This window comes from Callithrix jacchus, chromosome 14, assembly GCF_049354715.1.
Source record: "Callithrix jacchus isolate 240 chromosome 14, calJac240_pri, whole genome shotgun sequence".
Classification (NCBI taxonomy): Eukaryota; Metazoa; Chordata; class Mammalia; order Primates; family Cebidae; genus Callithrix; species Callithrix jacchus.
The window spans coordinates 104,904,532-104,922,429 of NC_133515.1; the positions used below are offsets into that span (position 1 = coordinate 104,904,532).

Consider the following 17,898-nt stretch of genomic DNA (forward strand, 5'->3'; position numbering starts at 1 on the left):
CAAACTTCAGTGGAAGTTATTCTTTTAAGCACCCACATTTAAACATTTTAACCACTGTTGACTGGGAATGTCTTAGAGGCTGATTCTGTTTATCCTTGAATCATCATTCTGAATCTTATATTTTGTTTTGTTTTTGTTTTTTGAGACAAAGTGAACAAAGAGGGAAGGAGGTGGCAGGCACAGAAACTGGAGTTGTGCTGGTGGAGGGGAGCTTCTGCAGGCATCTGAGCGAGACTCGGGGTGGTTTGGACCAGGTTGGTGGGCGGTGGTGAGGGGCAGCTGGCTTATGGACTTACTAGTGGGGTGACTGTGGGATGTGTGAGGAAGAAAAGAATCAAAGGTGACCCCAGAGTTCCTGGCCGGAGTGGCCAGAGGGATGTGGCTGCCATGCACAGACACAGAAAATGTAGAAGGGGCAGATTTGGGGTGTCGTGAACCAGGAAGTTGGTTTTCAGCATTTTAAATTTGAGATGCCTGTCAGATATCCAAACAGAGACGTCAGGTGAGTAGATCTGTGTACGAGTTTGGCCTTCAGGGGAAAGGCCAGGCTTGGAGTTAATTTAGGAGCCATTAGAACATGGGAGGATTTAAACCCATGAGATTAGATGGGATCGCCAGTGATGATGCTACCAGGGTGTGCTTGTGTGAACTAATGTGGGATGAGGCCAGGAGTTGAGCACCCTGTGCAAAGGCTGAGGAGATGGAGGCGTCCTTTTTTTTTTTTTTTCCTTTTTGTGGAGAACAGGGTCTTGCTATATTGCCCAGGCAGGTCTTGAACTCCTAGGCTCAAGCTATCCTCCCGCCTCTGCCCCCCTAATTGCTGGGATTCCAGGAGTGAGCCACTGTGCCCAGTGAAATGGCCGCATCCTAAAGAACAGCCAGTAAAGGGGAGAGAACCAAGAGAAGGCAGCATCCGGAAGCCAAGGGAGGAAGCTGCTTAGGGCGGAGGGCATGCTCAGCTCCTGGAAGTGCTGCTTGCTGCTGTGATGAGGGAGGCCTGAGAGCTGGTGGTGGAACGGAGCCGCTAGGAGGTCTCAGGGTCCTTGCTGAGAGGCGGTCAGAGAGTGGTGGGGGTGCCTTGGGCTGGAGTTCATGGAGAACAAGACACAGGCATGCGGGGCAGTCAGCTCTCGCTAGAAGGCTCCTTTTCAGCATGGCAGGAGTGTGTGGTGGCAGGGATGGCTCTGCTGGACACGGAATTCACCAGAAAATCTGTCCCAGAATGGGCTGGATAAGAGGTGGTTTTGAGCATTAGATGCTCTCGTGAAAATTGAAGGAACCCTTGGAGGAGAAATTTTGGTTTAATCAAGTAGACATAGATTCAGTATTTTAATTTTTATTTATTTATTTTTTTGAAACAGAGTCTTGCTCTGTGACCCAGGCTGGAGTGGAATGGCTCGATCTCGGCCCACTGCAACCTCTGCCTCTGGGTTCAAAGCGATTCTCCTGTCTCAGCCTCCCGAGTAGCTGGGACTATAGGAGTGTGCCACCACACCTGGCTAATTTTTTTGTATTTTTAGTAAAGACAGGATTTCACCATATGGGTCAGGCTGTTCTTGAACTCCTAACCTCAGGTGATCTGCCCACCTCGGCCTCCCAGAGTGCTGGGATTACAGGCGTGAGCCACCACACCTGGCCAGATTCAGTATTTTTACTAGCAGGTAGTACGTCAAGACTGTTTTCCTCCCTTTGCCTATAAACCTGGGTCACTCAAGATCAAGGGAAGTATGTTATCTGTGAATTTTTCTGATGCTGAGAATATAGCCCATTCTTTGCAAGAAAGTCTCAGGCAATAGTGTCCTCTCCTTAGGCTGAGGGACTCTGTCATCCACCATTTTGGAGAAATTTCCATTTGCTCTGGCTGTGGAGCATCCGGGTAATTTTCTTGCCTGTTACCCCAGCCAGGACTTCACAGTAATCCTGGCATGCAGCTGCTGTGAGACGTGAAGGTGAAAAGAGCAGTTGCAATGAGTGCCTGGCTGGACAGCGGCTCCGCAGAGGGACGTCACGGTGATGGATGCCTTAACAGACCTGCAGCCACACAAGGTCACTGTCCTGAAGACGGCGACTATCTGCCTGCGCTCAAGTCTGTAGTAAAGAACACAGAGTTGAATGGCAATAAGTGATGTTTCGATCCATCCAGGGGACAAGAAGAAAGCACCTTGCTGACCCCCAGAAAGCTCATAGCCGTGCTGGGGAGGGTACATAAGTGAGCGTGGAAGCATGTGGCAGAGGCACGCTCCAGTGAGTGCACATGCGGAGGCTTCGGACTCCTGCCGGAGACAGAAGTCTTCCCTGAGTTGGTTCTGAAGGATCACTAATGTGTTCCAGCAGTTGACAAAGGGCGGAGCATTCCGTAAAGAGAAAACAATGTGTAGAAAACTCCAGAGCTCCAGAAGCGCTCAGTTTTTTCCTTTTTTTTTTTTTTTGAGATGGAGTCTTGTGTTGTCTTGGCTCACTGCAACCTCTGCCTCCTGGGTTCCAGAGATTCTCCTGTCTCAGCCTCCTGAGTAGCTGGGACTTTGGGCGTGTGCCACCACACCTGGCCAATTTTTGTATTTTTAGTAGAGACAGGGTTGGCTGTCTCTTGTTAGCCAGGGTGGTCTTGAACTCCCGACCTCAGGTGATCCACCCACTTCGGCCTCCTAAAGTGCTGGGATTACAGGCATGAGCCACCATGTCTGGCCCAGAAGCGCTTCTGAACAGCCTGGAGTTTATGTGCCATTCAGCCAGGCGATGTCGGAGAGCAGAAACCAATGAGACGCGTTTGGGTCACATTTCACAGGGTTCCAGGCTAAGAGGCTGAACTGTCCTGTTCTGTGTTTTATTTTTTTTTAATGAGAAGAGGTAACTCAGGCACACAAGGGGACATGGAAAAGGTAGCTGCAAGGGAAGCTTCCCTTCCACCTGTTGCCCACCTTTTCCCCAGTTCCCATCTCCAGATCCAAGCAGCTTCTCAGTTTCCTGTGTGTCTTCCCACCCGTGTTATGGGAGGCTACACAGTGGCGGGGAGGCTGCGCTGGGGGAGACTGCATGGGGCAGGAGCCCGGGTCGGGGAGGAATCCTGGTAAGAGGTGGAGGAGGAGGTGAGGTGAGCCACTGAGTGTGATGAGCAAGGGAAAGTGAGTTTCTAGAAAGACTCCACGATTCCCCACTTGTGTCGTTGAGAAGATAATGCCATCAACGAGATGGCCTAGTTTTGTACAGTTGAGTTCTGACTCTTAGCTGGATAATTCGTGCGGGCTGTCTGAAACTCCTGGCAACAGCAAAACCTGGTTGGAGCTGGCCCTGTCACTTTGTGGACATCAGCATTTGGATAGTGGCTGATGCCACACCAGAATACAGTTGCTGAGGGAGAGCGTGTGGATGGGTGGGGAGGGATGCCAAGCCTGGAACATGGAGAACACCCAAAACTGAAGGAAGAATTGTTCTCTCTGGAGTTCTATAAAAAGAGTAGGATTTCAAGATGTGAGAAGTCCAGGGCCTAGAGGCAGGGGAGGAGCAGACGACCTCAGGCTCTCTCCCTCCATGGTCCTGGCTGCTGGCTGCGGTAGATGGTTAGAAGCCTGGCTGCATCAGAGTCGGGGTATAGCCTCATGCTCCCTGCCCTGCTGAGAGGCCGTGGTGGCTGCTGCTGGGCACTGGGCACGGCAGGGTGCAGAAAGGCCATGGACGGAACGGTGCCGGCTCATGCTCTCCTAGAGAGATGCTGACCAAGAGCTCTTAGACTTGGAGCTTTGAGTCCCATGGGGCTGAGGCAGCCTCCAGGGAGGAGGGCAGAACAGTGGTCTGCACAGAACAGAGGCCCTTCTGCCCCCAAACGCCGTGAGCCTATTACCCAGCAGGGAAGCAGCCCCTGGCCAAGGCTGCCCTTCTGATCCCCCTGAGCTCTGTTTCTTGATAATAAATGGCCAGACCACTGTCATTTCTTTACATTACTAAAATTTGAGATGACTTGAGCTTAAGGGACCTCAGAAATGGTTCAGTCTCACCTTGTTTTTTTTTTTGGAGACGGGGTCTTGCACTGTCACCCAGCCTGGGGTACAGTGGCGTGATCTCGGCTCACTGCAACCTCCGCTTCCTGTTTTAAGTGATTCTCCTGCCTCAGCCTCCCAAGTAGCTGGGACTACTGGCACGTACCATCACGCCCAGCTAATTTTTGTATTTTTAGTAGAGACGAGGTTTCACCATGTTGACCAGGATGGTGTCAATTTCTGGACCTCGTGATCTGCCCACCTCAGCCTCCCGAAGTGCTGGGCTAACAGGTGTGAGCCACCTCACCCAACCAGTCCCACTTTCTTATTTACATTGGAAGACTTTGGGGCCCAGCAAGGTGATTTTCTATGTCCCCTGGCAGGACTGGGGTTCAAACCAACTACAAGGGTGTGACCCTCACCTTACCCACACCGGCAGGGCCAGTGGGAGGATGCCTGTTTGGGGTTATGCTGAATGCAGTTCACGCCCTGCTAGCACAGACAAGCCTCTCAGACCCTCAGTCCATTGAAAGCCTCTGGTCTCCCTTGCCTTTTTCTCTGTGGCTTTGGAAACACCTCCTTCAAGGCAAGGCCTTCCCAGTTGAGAGGGGCCCTGGACTGGCAGCTCACAGCCAGGAGGGTTCCCAGAGCCCCTTTGGAACAAGTCCTTCTCATGTTTAGCAATGCAAGACAGGTCTCAACACAAAGTCCACCTGCCACTTCCCTCACTTCATGCAGAGTCCACCTGCACTGCTCCCACACATCTGCACTGCTTCCCCATGCAGACTCCACCTGCACCGACCCCCCTACGAAGACCTCACCTGCACCGCGCACCCTACAGACCCCACCTGCACCGCCTCCCCCATGAAGACCCCACCTGCACCAACCCCCCACGAAGACCCCACCTGCACCGCCTCCCCCATGAAGACCCCACCTGCACCAACCCCCCACAAAGACCCCACCTGCACCGCCCACCCTGCAGACCCCACTGCCTCCCCCACAAAGACCCCACCTGCACCGCCCACCCTGCAGACCCCACTGCCTCCCCCACAAAGACCCCACCTGCACCGCCCACCCTGCAGACCCCACTGCCTCCCCCACAAAGACCCCACCTGCACCGCCCACCCTGCAGACCCCACTGCCTCCCCCACAAAGACCCCACCTGCACTGCCCACCCTGCAGACCCCACCTGCACCGCCTCCCCCACGAAGACCCCACCTGCACCAACCCCCCCACAAAGACCCCACCTGCACTGCCCCCCCACCTACATCCCACCTGCTCTGCTCAGCTTCTGCTGCCTGCAAAGCCCTGCATTGGAGCTTCCTGAGGGCACTGGGGACCCTGGCCTCTGTGTAGGGAGAACAGTGCCCTCTGGTGGTGAGCAACGGAATGCAACTAGCAAAATTGTGAAAGCTGGGTCAGGTCCAGGAGAGCCACTGTAGTTTTTCTACTGTACATGTTCAGGTTTCCTTAAGAAAACATAGAAAATCCAAACAAACCAAACCCGGGCTTCAAAGAAGGATGATTCTTTCTTTTCTTTTGAGATGGAGTCTCGCTCTGTTGCCCAGGCTGGAGTGTAGCAGCGCAAGCTTGCCTCACTGTAGCCTCTGCCTCCCAAGTACAAGTGATTCTCCTGCCTCAGCCTCCCGAGTAGCTGGGACTACAGGTGCACACCACCATGCCCGGCTAATTTTTGTATTTTTACTAGAGACGGGATATCACCACGTTGGCCAGACTGGTCTCGAACTCTTGACCTCGTGATCCACCCGCCTCGGCCTCCGAAAGTGCTGGGATTACAGGTGTGAGCCACTGCGCCTGGCCCCACCTTAACTTTAAGAGGTTTTCAGGCTGGGTTGGTGGCTCACGCCTGTAATCCCGCACTTTTTAGGAGGCAGAGGTGGCAGGATCGCTTGAGCTCAGGAGTTGGGGCTGCAATGAGCTCTGATCAGGCCACTGCACTCCAGCCTGGGCAACAGAGAAGGGCCCTGTCTCAAATAAATAAAGAGGCTAAGTGCAGTGGCTTATACCTGTAATCCCAGCACTTTGGGAGGATGAGGCAAGTGAATCACTTGAGGTCAGGAGTTCAAGACCAGCCTGGCCAACATGGTGAAACCCCATCTCTACTAAAAATACAAAAACTAGCCAAGCATGGTGGCACATGCTGTAATTCCAGCTACTCAGGAGGCTGAGGCAGGGGAATAGCTTGAACCCAGGAAGCTGAGGTTGTGGTGAGCCGAGATCACGCCACTGCACTCCAGCCTTGGTGACAGCAAGACTCCATCTCAAAAAAAAGGAAAAAATAAAAATAAAAGAGGTTCTCTATCTCAGCCCACTTACAAAACAGCACACGGAGCGCAGCGATGGAAGTCAGGGTAAAGCCACACCCGTCAAAGGGCACCAGGCCAGACTGGGAGAGGAGGGAACCCCTGGGGAGCTCCTTGGCATTGAACCAAGTACACCAGAGCCTGGGAGGTGAGGAGGGGTGTGCACGAAGACACAGTTTTCTCCATCCCCCCCTCCCTTGCACTCTTCCTCCTCACCTGCTGAGCGTTTGTGGTGACCATAGAAATAGAAGTGCATGACTTCAGGGTGTGTGTTTTGCCTTGATTTTGAATTCGAATGGGGGGCATGAGCTGTTGAATCACCCAGCCTCTGTCTGGCTTCAGTGACAGGAATCTTGCCACCTGCTGGGGCAGCCTCTCCCTCGCAGGCAGCTCTGACCTAGTCCCCCTGTGTTGAACACAACCCGCCTCCCTCCAGCACAGACACACTGAGCCCCAGGACAGGCGGAAGTGTGGCCCTTTCACACATGAGCTCGGCAGATACTTGGGGCAGCTACCCTGATTGCTCAGTTGATGTCATGGAAACTTTGGACATTGACAGGTTGCTTTCCGGGCCTATTACACATTATCCAGAAGTTTCCACTACCTTGCATTCCTGGGTTAATTCCTTTAGGCTCGTGAAACCTCTATCTTCTATGATTTAGAAAAAAAAAAAAAACTTTAAAAAATATTATTTTTTTTCCAGAAAGGTAACGCGAGATAAACTTTGAGTCTTTGTATGTCTGAAAATATCTTTCATTTGCTTTAGTACCTGATTAATAGTTTATTTGGGATTAAATTTCTGAGTTCAAAATTTCTGAGCTTTCCCCTGTACCTTCGCTGCCATTATAACACTGGCTTCCAGTGTCACTGATGACCAGGTGAGGCCACCTGACTCTTGGTTTCTTGTCCGTGGCCTGTCTCCACCTGCTCGGCCCTTCCTAGAGACTTAGCTATTTAATTTTTAAAAATTAAAAATAATAATTATTTTTTGAGACAGAGTCTTGCTCTGTCTCCCAGGCTGGAGTGCAGTGGTTCTGTCTCAGCTAACTCCAACCTCCGCTTCTTAGGTTCAAGCAATTCTCCTGCCTCGGCCTCCCCAGTAGCTGGGATTACAGGCACCTGCCACCACACCCAGCTAATTTTTGTATTTTTAGTAGAGACAAGGTTTCACCATGTTGGCCAGGCTGATCTGGAACTCCTGACCTGAAGTGATCCACCCACCTCAGCCCCACAAAGTGCCGGGATTACAGGTCCGAGCCACTGCACCCGGTGGTTCATCTTGATTATTCTTTCTTGCACTTTCCCCTTTAAATGTCTCTGAGTTCTTTTATGACCATTTATATTTATGAATCAGAAACTGGTTAACGGGCACATGCAGCTGGAGTGGGTTTCTTTGTAGTCGTGCACACACGTATTTGCCCTAAAGTTTTTCCTTTGGACAGAAGGAACTTGCAAACCCTGAGAAGTTGTACGATCGATCCAGGCACCTCTTATGTTTGCAGCCTAAATTCTCGTCACCTGGGTGGTCCAAAATACTTTACGTTAAATCCTTTAAATTAAAGGATTAATTTAATATCCTTTAAATTAAATTAAAAGATTTAATTCAAAGTGGTTTCAGGCCAGGGATGCCTGCTACATGCCTGGCAAAAGCAAATGCATCCCCTCTCCGGAGGAAGGCACGTTCCTCTTAGGCCTCAAAGAATACCCATAGGGAATTTTTCAAGGATGACAAGCTGCAAATGACAAAAAATAACCAACTCTCAAATAAGCAAGTGAAGACTTACAAGAAACAATAAACAAAAATATGCCAATGAAGAGCTCAGTTACTAAGATCTCCAGACACAGATTATAATCAACTACCCTTATTACGTTTAAAGAAAACACCTGCAAAGGACAAGGACTATAGAAAGTGACCTAGAAGGTTTGAAAAATAACCAAATAAGACTTCTAGAAATGGAAAATACCATGAGCAAAATGAAAGATGTCAATGGTATGGGTTTAACAGATTAGACAGAGATGAAGAGAGGATCAGTGAGATGGAGAGAGGGAGATAGAAATGACCCAGAACACAACATAGAGAGACAAGGGCCTGATAAAAGATAGCCAGAGAAGAAATTACAGCAAATATCTTATTCACTCATGTGATGGAAACTTTTCCTTTTAATAAAGGATTAAGATGGAGATGCCTGTCATTGTCACTTCCTTTCACTATACTACTGAAGGTCCCAGCCAGTGCAGAAAGGTTAGGGGGAAAATGTATAAGGATCCAAAAGGGAAAAATCAAATGGTCATTATTCCCAGATCATGTGAATGGGAAGTAAGAAAATCCAAAGAAATCCATAAATTATTAGAACTAATAAGGGAGTTCAGTAAGACTGCTGAGCACAAGATAAATTCATATAACTCTGGCCAGGCCCAGTGGCTCATGCCTGCAATCCCAGCACTTTGGCAGGCCAAAATGGGAGGATCATTTGAGTCCAGGACTTTAAGACCAGCCAGGGCAACATAGTGAGACCCCATCTCTACAAAAATGAAAAATTAGCTGCATGGAGGTGTGAGCCTGTAGTCCCAGCAACATGAGAGGCTGACATGGGAGGGTCGCTTGAGCCCAGGAGGTAGAGGCTGCAGTGAACTATGATCAGGCCACTGCACTCCAGTCTGGGCAACAGAGCAAGACCCTGTCTCAAAAAAAATTTTTTTTCTTTTTTGAGACTGAGTCTTGCTCTCTCGCCGGGCTGGAGTGCAGTGGTGCGATCTCAGTTCACTGCAACCTCTGCTTCCCAGGTTCAAACAATTCTCCTGCCTCAGCCTCCAAGTAGCTGAGACTACAGATGCGTGCCACCACACCTAGTTAATTTTTTGTATTTTTAGTAGAGATGGGATTTTACCGTGTTAGCCAGGATGGTCTTGATTTTCTAACCTCATGATGCGCCTGCCTCAGCCTCCCAAAGAACTGGGATTACAGGTGTGAGCCACTGCGCCCGGACCAAGAAAGAAGTTTTTTAAAAATGTATGTATCTCAGTCATTTCTGAAGCATCAAGCAGGTAGAAATTTTTATTTTTAAAAGATAACATTGACAATAACATTAAAATTACCAAGTAGCTATCTAGAAATTGGTCTAAAAAGAGATATCTGGTCGGGCATGGTGACTCACGCCTGTAATCTCAGCACTTTGGGAGGCTGAGGCAGACGAATCGCCTGAGGTCAGGAGTTCAAGACCAGCCTGGCCAACATAGAGAAACCCTGTCTCTACTAAAATTACAAAAATTAGCTGTGTGTGGTGCCAGGCACCTGTAATCCCAGCTACTCGGGAGGCTGAGACAGGAGAATCACTTGAACCCAGGAGGCAGAAGTTGCAGTGAGCTGAGATTATGCCATTGCTCTACAGCCTGGGCAACAAGAGCAAAACTCTGTCTCAAAAATAAATAAATAGGCCGGGCATAGTGGCTCACGCCTGTAATCCCAGCACTCTGGGAGGCTGAGGTAGGTGGATCACCTGAGCAGGAGTTCGAGACCAGCCTGACCAACATGAAGAAACCCTGTCTCTACTAAAAATACAAAAATAAGCCAGGCTTAGTGGCCCATGCTTGTAGTCTCAGCTACTCTGGAGGCTGAGGCAGGAAAATCACTTGAACCTGGGAGGCAGAGTTTGCAGTGAGCTGAGATCTTGTCATTGTACTCCGTCCTGGTAAGAGCAAAACTCCATCTCAAAAAACAAACAACAAATAAAATAAAAAGGGCTATCCATGATATCTCTACAGGGAAAATGATAACTTCTTAGGCGACACTAAAGGAGTCCTAAATGAATAGATAGTCCCTACTTATAAATTGGAAGACTCATTAGTGTAAATCTGTAAGTCCCCCTGAAATGATAGGTAGTTTAGTACAACCCTAGAAAAATCCCGTTTTTTTTCCCCAAATATGACAAGCTGATTATATGTATATATGGTCCCTGATTTTGATGATTCAACATAGGATTTTTCAACTTTTCAATGTGTTCTTTGGGACATAACCCCATTGTAAGCAGAGGAGCCCCTGTACCTGGAAGTGCCAACAGCCAAGAATCACCAAGACTCTCTTGCAAGAAGAAAGAAGCCGGGCAGACAAGCTTTAGCAGACAGCAAGCCTTGCCTGACACCAGAGATGAGACGGGGTGGTTCTGGCCCGGCACGGATAGGCAAGTGGACTGCTGGCACATAGACTGCACGGCAGCTGCATGCTGCGTAGACACATCCTTGCCTTATGACAAAAAAGCACTGCAGGGCGGCAGAGAGAGGTTCTGGGCAATGTTTAGAGTGGGGTTGGGGTCGTCATGCTAAGTGACAGTGGGTCACATGACCCGTGGAGGTGACACACGGGGTGTCCTTATGCTAGGTGACACTGGGTCACATGATCCCTGGAGGTGAGAGACAGAGCCCTTGCACGGGTGGCCGTCTGGGAGGCAGTGAGCCTCGCCCTGGCTCTGCCACTTGCTCTGTGCACGAGCTTTCCAAGTCACTCTTCTCTTGCAGCCTCCGTTTTCTCGCCTGTGCTATGAGTAGATGGAACTCGACAGCTCGAGATCCATAAGCTCTGAGGCTTGTGGATCCTGGGTTGAAAGTGGTGGCCATCGTCTGTCCACACAGAGCCAAAGCATCAGGCAGGCTGCACTGCTGACAGTCTTTGAATGCCTCGTTTCATCTTTCTCAAGGTGTCTGCGGAGCAGAGCACAGAGGACCACCCGGAGAGCAGCAGCGCCTGTGAGTAGTACCAGGGAGGCACATCTCCCCAAAGCCACAGGTTCTTTTTGTTGATTCCAGCCTGCCTCAGAGCCCTCCTGCCCTCACTGTTTTCCTCCAGGTCCTCACGAGGTTTCCAGGGGCCGCTTGCTCTAAATGCAAAGCCCCAGTGCTTAAGAGAAAGTCCTGCCGCGGAGATTTCAGGAGTCTCATCCTCTCACGGCAGCTTTGATCTCCCGCCTAAAAAAGGCCGTGACCTGGATCAGACCAGGGCTTGCCCAACCCATTCCCTATTTGTGCCTTAACTCATTCAAACATACTCAGGTGCTGTGCTGGGCGCCATGGCCAGACCTAGGAACAAGACACCATCCTTAAGGAACTGGCAGTCCAGGGCCAGCTGTGGGCCCATGTACAGCTCCATCACGCTGAACACCCTTGCCAGTAGCAGGCGAGGAGCTCATTTTCTCCCCCAGTCCCAGAGCCCAGGCCTCATCTGTCTGCTCCAAGGATGACTTTCTACCCCAGGCCAGTCACCCCCTTGGCTTGCACACCTCCAACTAATGTGACGACAGGTCACTGGGAGCAGGTGACTGTGCTCAGATAAGACTGTGGGGGTGAAAATGGTTGGAAATGTTAGCCATGGTCCTTAATTACAAATGATTTCAGGACAGGAACCCTGCTGGACCCCCTTATGTAACAGACACCGGGAGGTCCTTCCCTGAGCCCACAGCAGTGCTGAGGGCAGCAGTGCAGGCGCTGGGATGGAGGCCCTGCGCGGGAGGGCCATGGTCTCTGGAAATGCAGGCAGCGGGCTCCAGGGGAGGTCAGAGCTGGCGTTTAAGATGGCTTCAAGGGATTTGAGTCACAGCACCAAAAAACAAAGATGGCTTGAAGGGGCTGAGCCCAGAGTGGCTCATACCTGTAACCCCGGCACTTTGGGAAGCCGAGGTGGGCAGATCATCTGAGGTCAGGCGTTCGAGAGCAGCCTGGCCAACATAGTGAAACCCCATCTCTACTAAAAAAATACAAAAAATGCAAAAAATAAAATTAGCCAGGAGTGGTGGTGTGCACCTGCAGTCCCAGCTACGCAGGAGGCTGAGGCAGGAGAATTGCTTAAACCCAGGAGGTGGAGGTTGCAGTGAGCCAAAATTGCGCCACTGCACTCCAGCCTGGGCAACAGAGGGAGATTCCGTCTCAAAAAAATACATATATATATAAATATAAATATAAGATGGCTCGAAGAACGTATAGGGGTTTGCCGAGGAAACGGGAAGGAAGGAGGCTTCTGGGACACTGTGGCAGGTGGGCTTGGTAGAGGGAATGTGGGAGAGAGGATTGAAGTGTGGGGAGGACCTTGAATGCCAAGTGGAAACAGCTGGGCATTGCTTCCCAGTAGAATGCTGTGGTGGCTCTGGGCAATATTAGAAGCCACTGCAGAGGGGGAGGCGGTGAGGAGGCCCACGCAGCTCTGCCCCTGCACTATTGCCAAGGACTTTATGGTTTCCATCAGCCCAAGGAATTTAGGGTTCAATCCCACCATGAACTGATTAGCTATTATTTCATTTATTTATTTTCTTTCTTTTTTTTTCCCCTCAAAAGGAAAGTAATTAGCTGTTATTTCTTCTGACCTTTACACATGCACGCTCCAGGACACCCTCACATTTCTGTTACCACCACTCACCAGTGGCACTTCATTCATTCATTCAGTATACTTCATTCATTCATTTGTTGGTTTGTTTATTGATTTATTGAGATGGAGTTTTGCTCTTGTTGCCCAGGCTGGAGTGCAACAGCAAGATCTCAGCTCATTGCAACCTCTACCTCCCAGGTTCAAGTGATTCCCCTGCCTCAGCCTCCCAACTAGGTGGGACTACAGGTGCACCCCACCATGCCTGGCTAATTTTTGTGTTTTTTGTAGAGACAGGGTTTCACCATGTTGGCCAGGCTGGTCTCAAACTCCTGACCTCAAGTGATCCACCCGCCTCAGCCTCTCAAAGTACTGGGATTACAGGCATGAGCCATCACGCCTGGCCTATTTATTTATTTTGAGACAGAGTCAAGCTCTGTTGCACAGGCTGGAGTGCAGTGGCACAATCTCGGCTCACTGCAACCTTGGCCTCCTGGGTTCAAGTGATTCTGCTGCCTTAAGCCTCCCCAGTAGCTGGGACTACAGATGTGTGCCACTACACCTGGCTAATTTTGTATTTTTTATAGAGATGTGGTTTCACCATGTTAGCCAGGCTGGTCGAGAACTCCTGGTCTCAGATGATCCGCCCGCCTCTGCCTCTGAAAGTGCTGGGATTACAGGCGTGAGCCACTTCGCCAGGCTTCTCATTCAGTATACTTTAATAAGGGCCTCCCTGAGTGCCACCCTGGGCATAGAAGTGCCCGGGGCTCTGCTGGCTCCTCCTGGCTCTGCTGGTGCAGAAATGAGGAAGCAAGATCAGTGCTGTGCTCCCACCAGGAAGGAAGCCCCAGGTCCCAGCAGGCCTGCCCCAGGGTCCGGGCTGGCAGCATCTGCCCTGTACCCACTGTGCTTCTCACTGTCCACAGCATAGCACCCAGCTCTCATGGCAGCCGGGGACCCTGCAGGCCAGTCTCAGCCCCCCAGCGTGCAGCTCTCAGGCACCAGTGCCTTATTCTGTGGCTGCAACAATGTCCTGTCCTTCAGTCTTCCAGCATCACCCTTGCCCCCCAGGCAGGGTCCTTCCAGCAGTTTTTCAGGGTGCAGATGCTGATGTCTGCAGCTGCCTCTGGGATGCATCCGAAAATCAGATGAAGAAGTAGATAAGTATGTGGTAAAGTAAATATAGCAAAGTTTAACCTAATTGTTGAAGTCAGGTGGCTGTGCCAGGGGCCCAACTCTTGCCCTGAGTTCCAAGAGAGCCAGACGGGGACCTGGAGGCTGTGCTCAGAGCAGCAGTGGGGTGTGAATGCAGTGGTCAGAAGGACGTTTGAGTCCATCTGGCCCAGTCCCCAAGGCTGGCAGGTAGGGAACCAGGCCGGGAAATGGGGGGCGGCTGGCCCCGATGTCTGGCACATGGCAGAGTAGTAGGTGGTGTTCCCCTTGCCCAGGGTCCCTGGCTGGCCATGGGGAGGGCAGCATCCTACATCTGGCCATGGGCACCTGGCCATGGGCAACTGGCCTACCTCTCCCAGGCCCTGTCAGCTGCACACCTGCACACCCCCTTCTGAGGCAGCGTCTCTAAGAAGCAGCACCCAGCCTGGCCAAGGCTTCACGCCCTGCCCTGGACTCCCAGGACTCCCTCCTGCAAAGGCCTGCACCTGTCGACATAGCCGTGGCAGGTCTGGGGCAGTTAGCACCACCCAGGTGTCCACACAAAGTCCAGAAGGACTGGGAGAGCAGAACGAGCCGGCAGGGCCCAGGCTGGCAGGGTCACTTTCTGGAGCCCAGGTAGCAGGGGCAGGGGCTAAGGTATCCGTCCCTCTCAGCTGGTCTGCCAGGTGGGCTGAGGGAGTGGCGGGATCCTGGACGTGTGGTTCCACAGAATGAGCAGCTCCTGTGAGACCCCAGAGGTCACAGGACTGATGTCGGTACACGGACAACGTGACCTTAATTCCCTTATTTTTATTTTATTTTATTTGGACAGAGTCCTACTTTGTCACCCAGGCTGGAATGCAGTGGCTCATTCTCGGCTCACTGCAACCTCCACTTCCTGGGTTCAAGCCATTCTCCTGCCTCAGTCTCCTGAGTAGCTGGGATTACAGGCACCCACCACCCCAGCTGGCTAATTTTTGTATTTTTAGTAGAGATGGGGTTTCACCATGTTGGCCAGGTTGGTCTCGAACTCCTGACCTCAAGTGATCTGCCCTCCTTGGCTTCCCAAAGTGCTGGGATTACAAGTGTGAGCCACTGGGCCTGGTCGTAATTCCCATATATTAAGGCTGTGGTGCACTGGATTCCATGTCACATGCTGGCCACACATTGTCTTGTACCTCAGAACAAACTCATGAATCAAGTTGCTTGTGGAGAAAAAACAGAGGCTGGCCTTGCCTGACGTTGCCGCGCAGGTGAGCTGCAGAGCCAGGATTCAAGCTCGGGTCCTCCCACCCAGAGCCCGCCCTCCCTCAAACAGGGCAGGTGCTGGCGTCCACTGAATGCAAGGGCTCAGCATTGTGGCTGCTGGTGGCTGTGTGCTGGGCGAGAGAGCCAGGGTGTCCCAGGGGAACGGTTTTCAGTTTGGGTTTCAGGATGGGCCCACTGGTGGCCATGGTGGTGCCCAGGGGAGACGAGTGAGAAGGCACTTCCTGCCTGTTGACAGCCCTGCCCATTTCTCGCCCACAGAGTCCCAGGCAGCAGTTGCAAGAGGCCAGCCACCATCTCCTACGACCACGCGGAAGAGGGGCTGATGGCGAGCATCGAGCGGGAGTACTGCCCCGCTCGGGAGGACAGCGCGCCCCGGCCCCCGGCCAGGCCTCAGAGGCACCTGCTGGCTGGGTCTCTCCCCGCTGGCCCAGAGCTCTAGCAGGAGCTGAGCCGCCTCCAAAACACAGTCACTCCCAGATACTTCAGAGCTGACCTTTCAAATTCGCTTTCAGACAGTGCGGCCCAGGGCCAGCTACTGGCTGTCACGGTTGCTGGGGGGGCGGTGATCAGCTGTGCAGACCAGGTCAGGAGGCAGGTGGTGCTGACCCACAGGTGCATGGGCTGGGGCGCAGGCGCCTCCTCCCCACCGTGGGGAGCCTGCCAGGTTCTTCTGCAGCCTGAAGTGTGTGCCCCTCTTGGTTGCCCGCTCTCCACTGTGGGGAGGGCTCACAAGGCGTGAGTGAGACAAGCGAGCTTTCCTGGCATCTGTGCCACAGCATTTCTGGAAGGTTCTGCTGTGGAAGGTGCACCTGTGCTGCTCCCTCAAGCCTCAGGCCCATCTCTCCAGGTGAGGCCAAGTCAGCTTAGTGCCTCTTAACTCCCCAAGGAGCAGCCTGGGGATGCTGCTGGGCTGGGCAGCACCTGAGGGTCTGTGAGTGTAACCAGCTCCCAGCCCAGGCCCAAGCTCTGAAGCCCCCCACCACACTTTGAGGAGCGAGGACCCCAGCTCTGATCCTAGCCCTTGACAGACTTGCAGTGGGAGGTAGGGTTCATCACTGCCTCTAGAGGGGCCTCAGTTTCCCTCTCTGGAAAATCAGCTCTGGCAACTCTGGGAGGCCATCCCCAGCTCTGACAATCTGGAACTGTGCCAGTCCAGGCGGCCACGGCGGTCCCCCTGCCCTAGGTACAGCACTGCCTTCCCTGTGGGGAGCCAGCGCTCAGGTCCCATGGCGGGAGGGTCTGCCTGCCACCGGCTTTCCAGTTCTCTCTTTTGCAGGCAGCTTGGCCAGTGCCTTTGGGGCTTTTAAATTCTATTCCCACTTGGGTGGAAGGTGGGAAACCACAGCAATGAGGCAGGAAGAGCCTTGGAATGTTACTAGTTGCAGATGGGAAAACTGACCTGCCCAGGACGCCCTTGGAACAGGGGCGGAGCTCCAGCTGGAGGGAACGCCTGTGTGGGCCAGCAGGGCTGGGGCTTGGGCCCAGGTGCAAGGACAACTTCGAGGGAGAACTGCAGGATGAATAGCAGTCCAGGGAGGCAGGAGGCAGGCGGCAGGCTCCTCCCCAGCAGCCTCTGAGGGCATCGGGACAGAGGGGGAAGGAGGGAACAGCGGCAGCTTCTACTGAAGCCAGTACAAGCCTGGTTATCTGGTTTGACCAGCCAGCACAGTGCCCCCTGCCCCGGGCATCCTTGGTTTCCTGAGAAGAGCTCCAGCCCTCAAGTCCTGAGAACACGGCAGAGCAGGAGCATCTCGGGAACCAACAGCCAGCTCCTTGGCTCTGTCCCCAGACCCACAGGCCTGCTGTGGCCATCAGCAAATGGGCATTTCCTTGACCTTTTATTTGAGAGTGCCTTTGACCAGCTGTTCACAACCAGGAAACTCCAACTTCAAAGTCGGAGCTTGGAGCTTGCAGTGGCCCCCTCAAGGGCGTGGCTCAAACCCTCCCCAGAGCCGGGAGCCATTGCCCATCCAAGCCCAACTGTTTCTTTGGTATAAAGATGGAAGTCATTACTATACTTTAATAATAATGCAAATACGTCTTTTAAAATAAGTTAACATTTTATTTTGTACCACCAAATGGATCAGGCTTTGAATTTAATCATGTAAATGTTTATAGTTTTATGTCATTTTGTTAAAACGGGATGCTTTCAATCGGTTTCCAAGAAAAAGATGATACCTCGGCATTTTCTGGTGGAAAACGTGTAATACTCCCAATGAGATCAAAGCGTTAGGGAAAAAGTAATTCAGAAGTCGTTACAAGCTACGTCAATGTCAAAGTGAATGCACTTCATCAACACTAAGAACTCACAGGAATTGTTCTCGTGTCTTTGAAAAAGTTTTTCCTGAATTTGGGGAAAGTGTCTTCTGAACAGCAGCTAGCCAAATGAAGCAGTGTGTGTACGGCAGCTGCAGGTGAAACAAAAATCAAAAAGAGCAAATAAAATGATGTGTGCCACGGGGCTCTGTCCCGTGAGATGGAGGGGCTGTGCCTGGAAGTGGAGGGTGGTTGTCGCTGTAGCCTGCGGCCCGGCCCGAGCCTGTACCCGTGCCTCCTGTGTGCCAGGCACCACCTCAGGCATCTTCCTGGCTGCCTCAAGTTGCATCTGAGCCTCAGCATCCTGCTCAGCACTGCATGGGGCGTTTGCTCACTGTCCTGCTCAGCACTGCATGGGGCGTTTGCTCACTGTCCTGCTCAGCACTGCATGGGGCGCTTGCTCACTGTCCTGCTCAGCACTGCATGGGGCGTTTGCTCACTGTCCTGCTCAGCACTGCATGGGGCGCTTGCTCACTGTCCTGCTCAGCACTGCATGGGGCGTTTGCTCACTGTCCTG

At 52.1% G+C, this 17,898-nt stretch overlaps 1 protein-coding gene across 5 annotated transcripts in view; it reads left to right on the forward strand.

The window, feature by feature from the left end:
* The window catches only part of CYS1 (cystin 1), a 31,375-nt gene that overhangs the window by 3,166 nt on the left and 10,311 nt on the right, over positions 1-17,898 (forward strand). For 2 of the 5 annotated variants that reach the window (XR_008476467.2, XM_017964554.4), the window contains exon 2: positions 10,990-11,038. The exons of 1 other annotated variant lie outside the window; for it this stretch is intronic. Coding sequence is in view for 2 of the 4 variants with exons in the window: in XM_017964554.4 (XP_017820043.3) it covers positions 10,990-11,038 (49 nt within the window). In the remaining 2 variants the exon portion in view is untranslated. Of the gene's footprint in view, positions 1-10,989; positions 11,039-15,323; positions 17,523-17,898 lie in introns of those variants that run through there. 2 more of the 5 variants (XR_013526772.1, XM_008981143.5) reach the window with 2 other exon arrangements.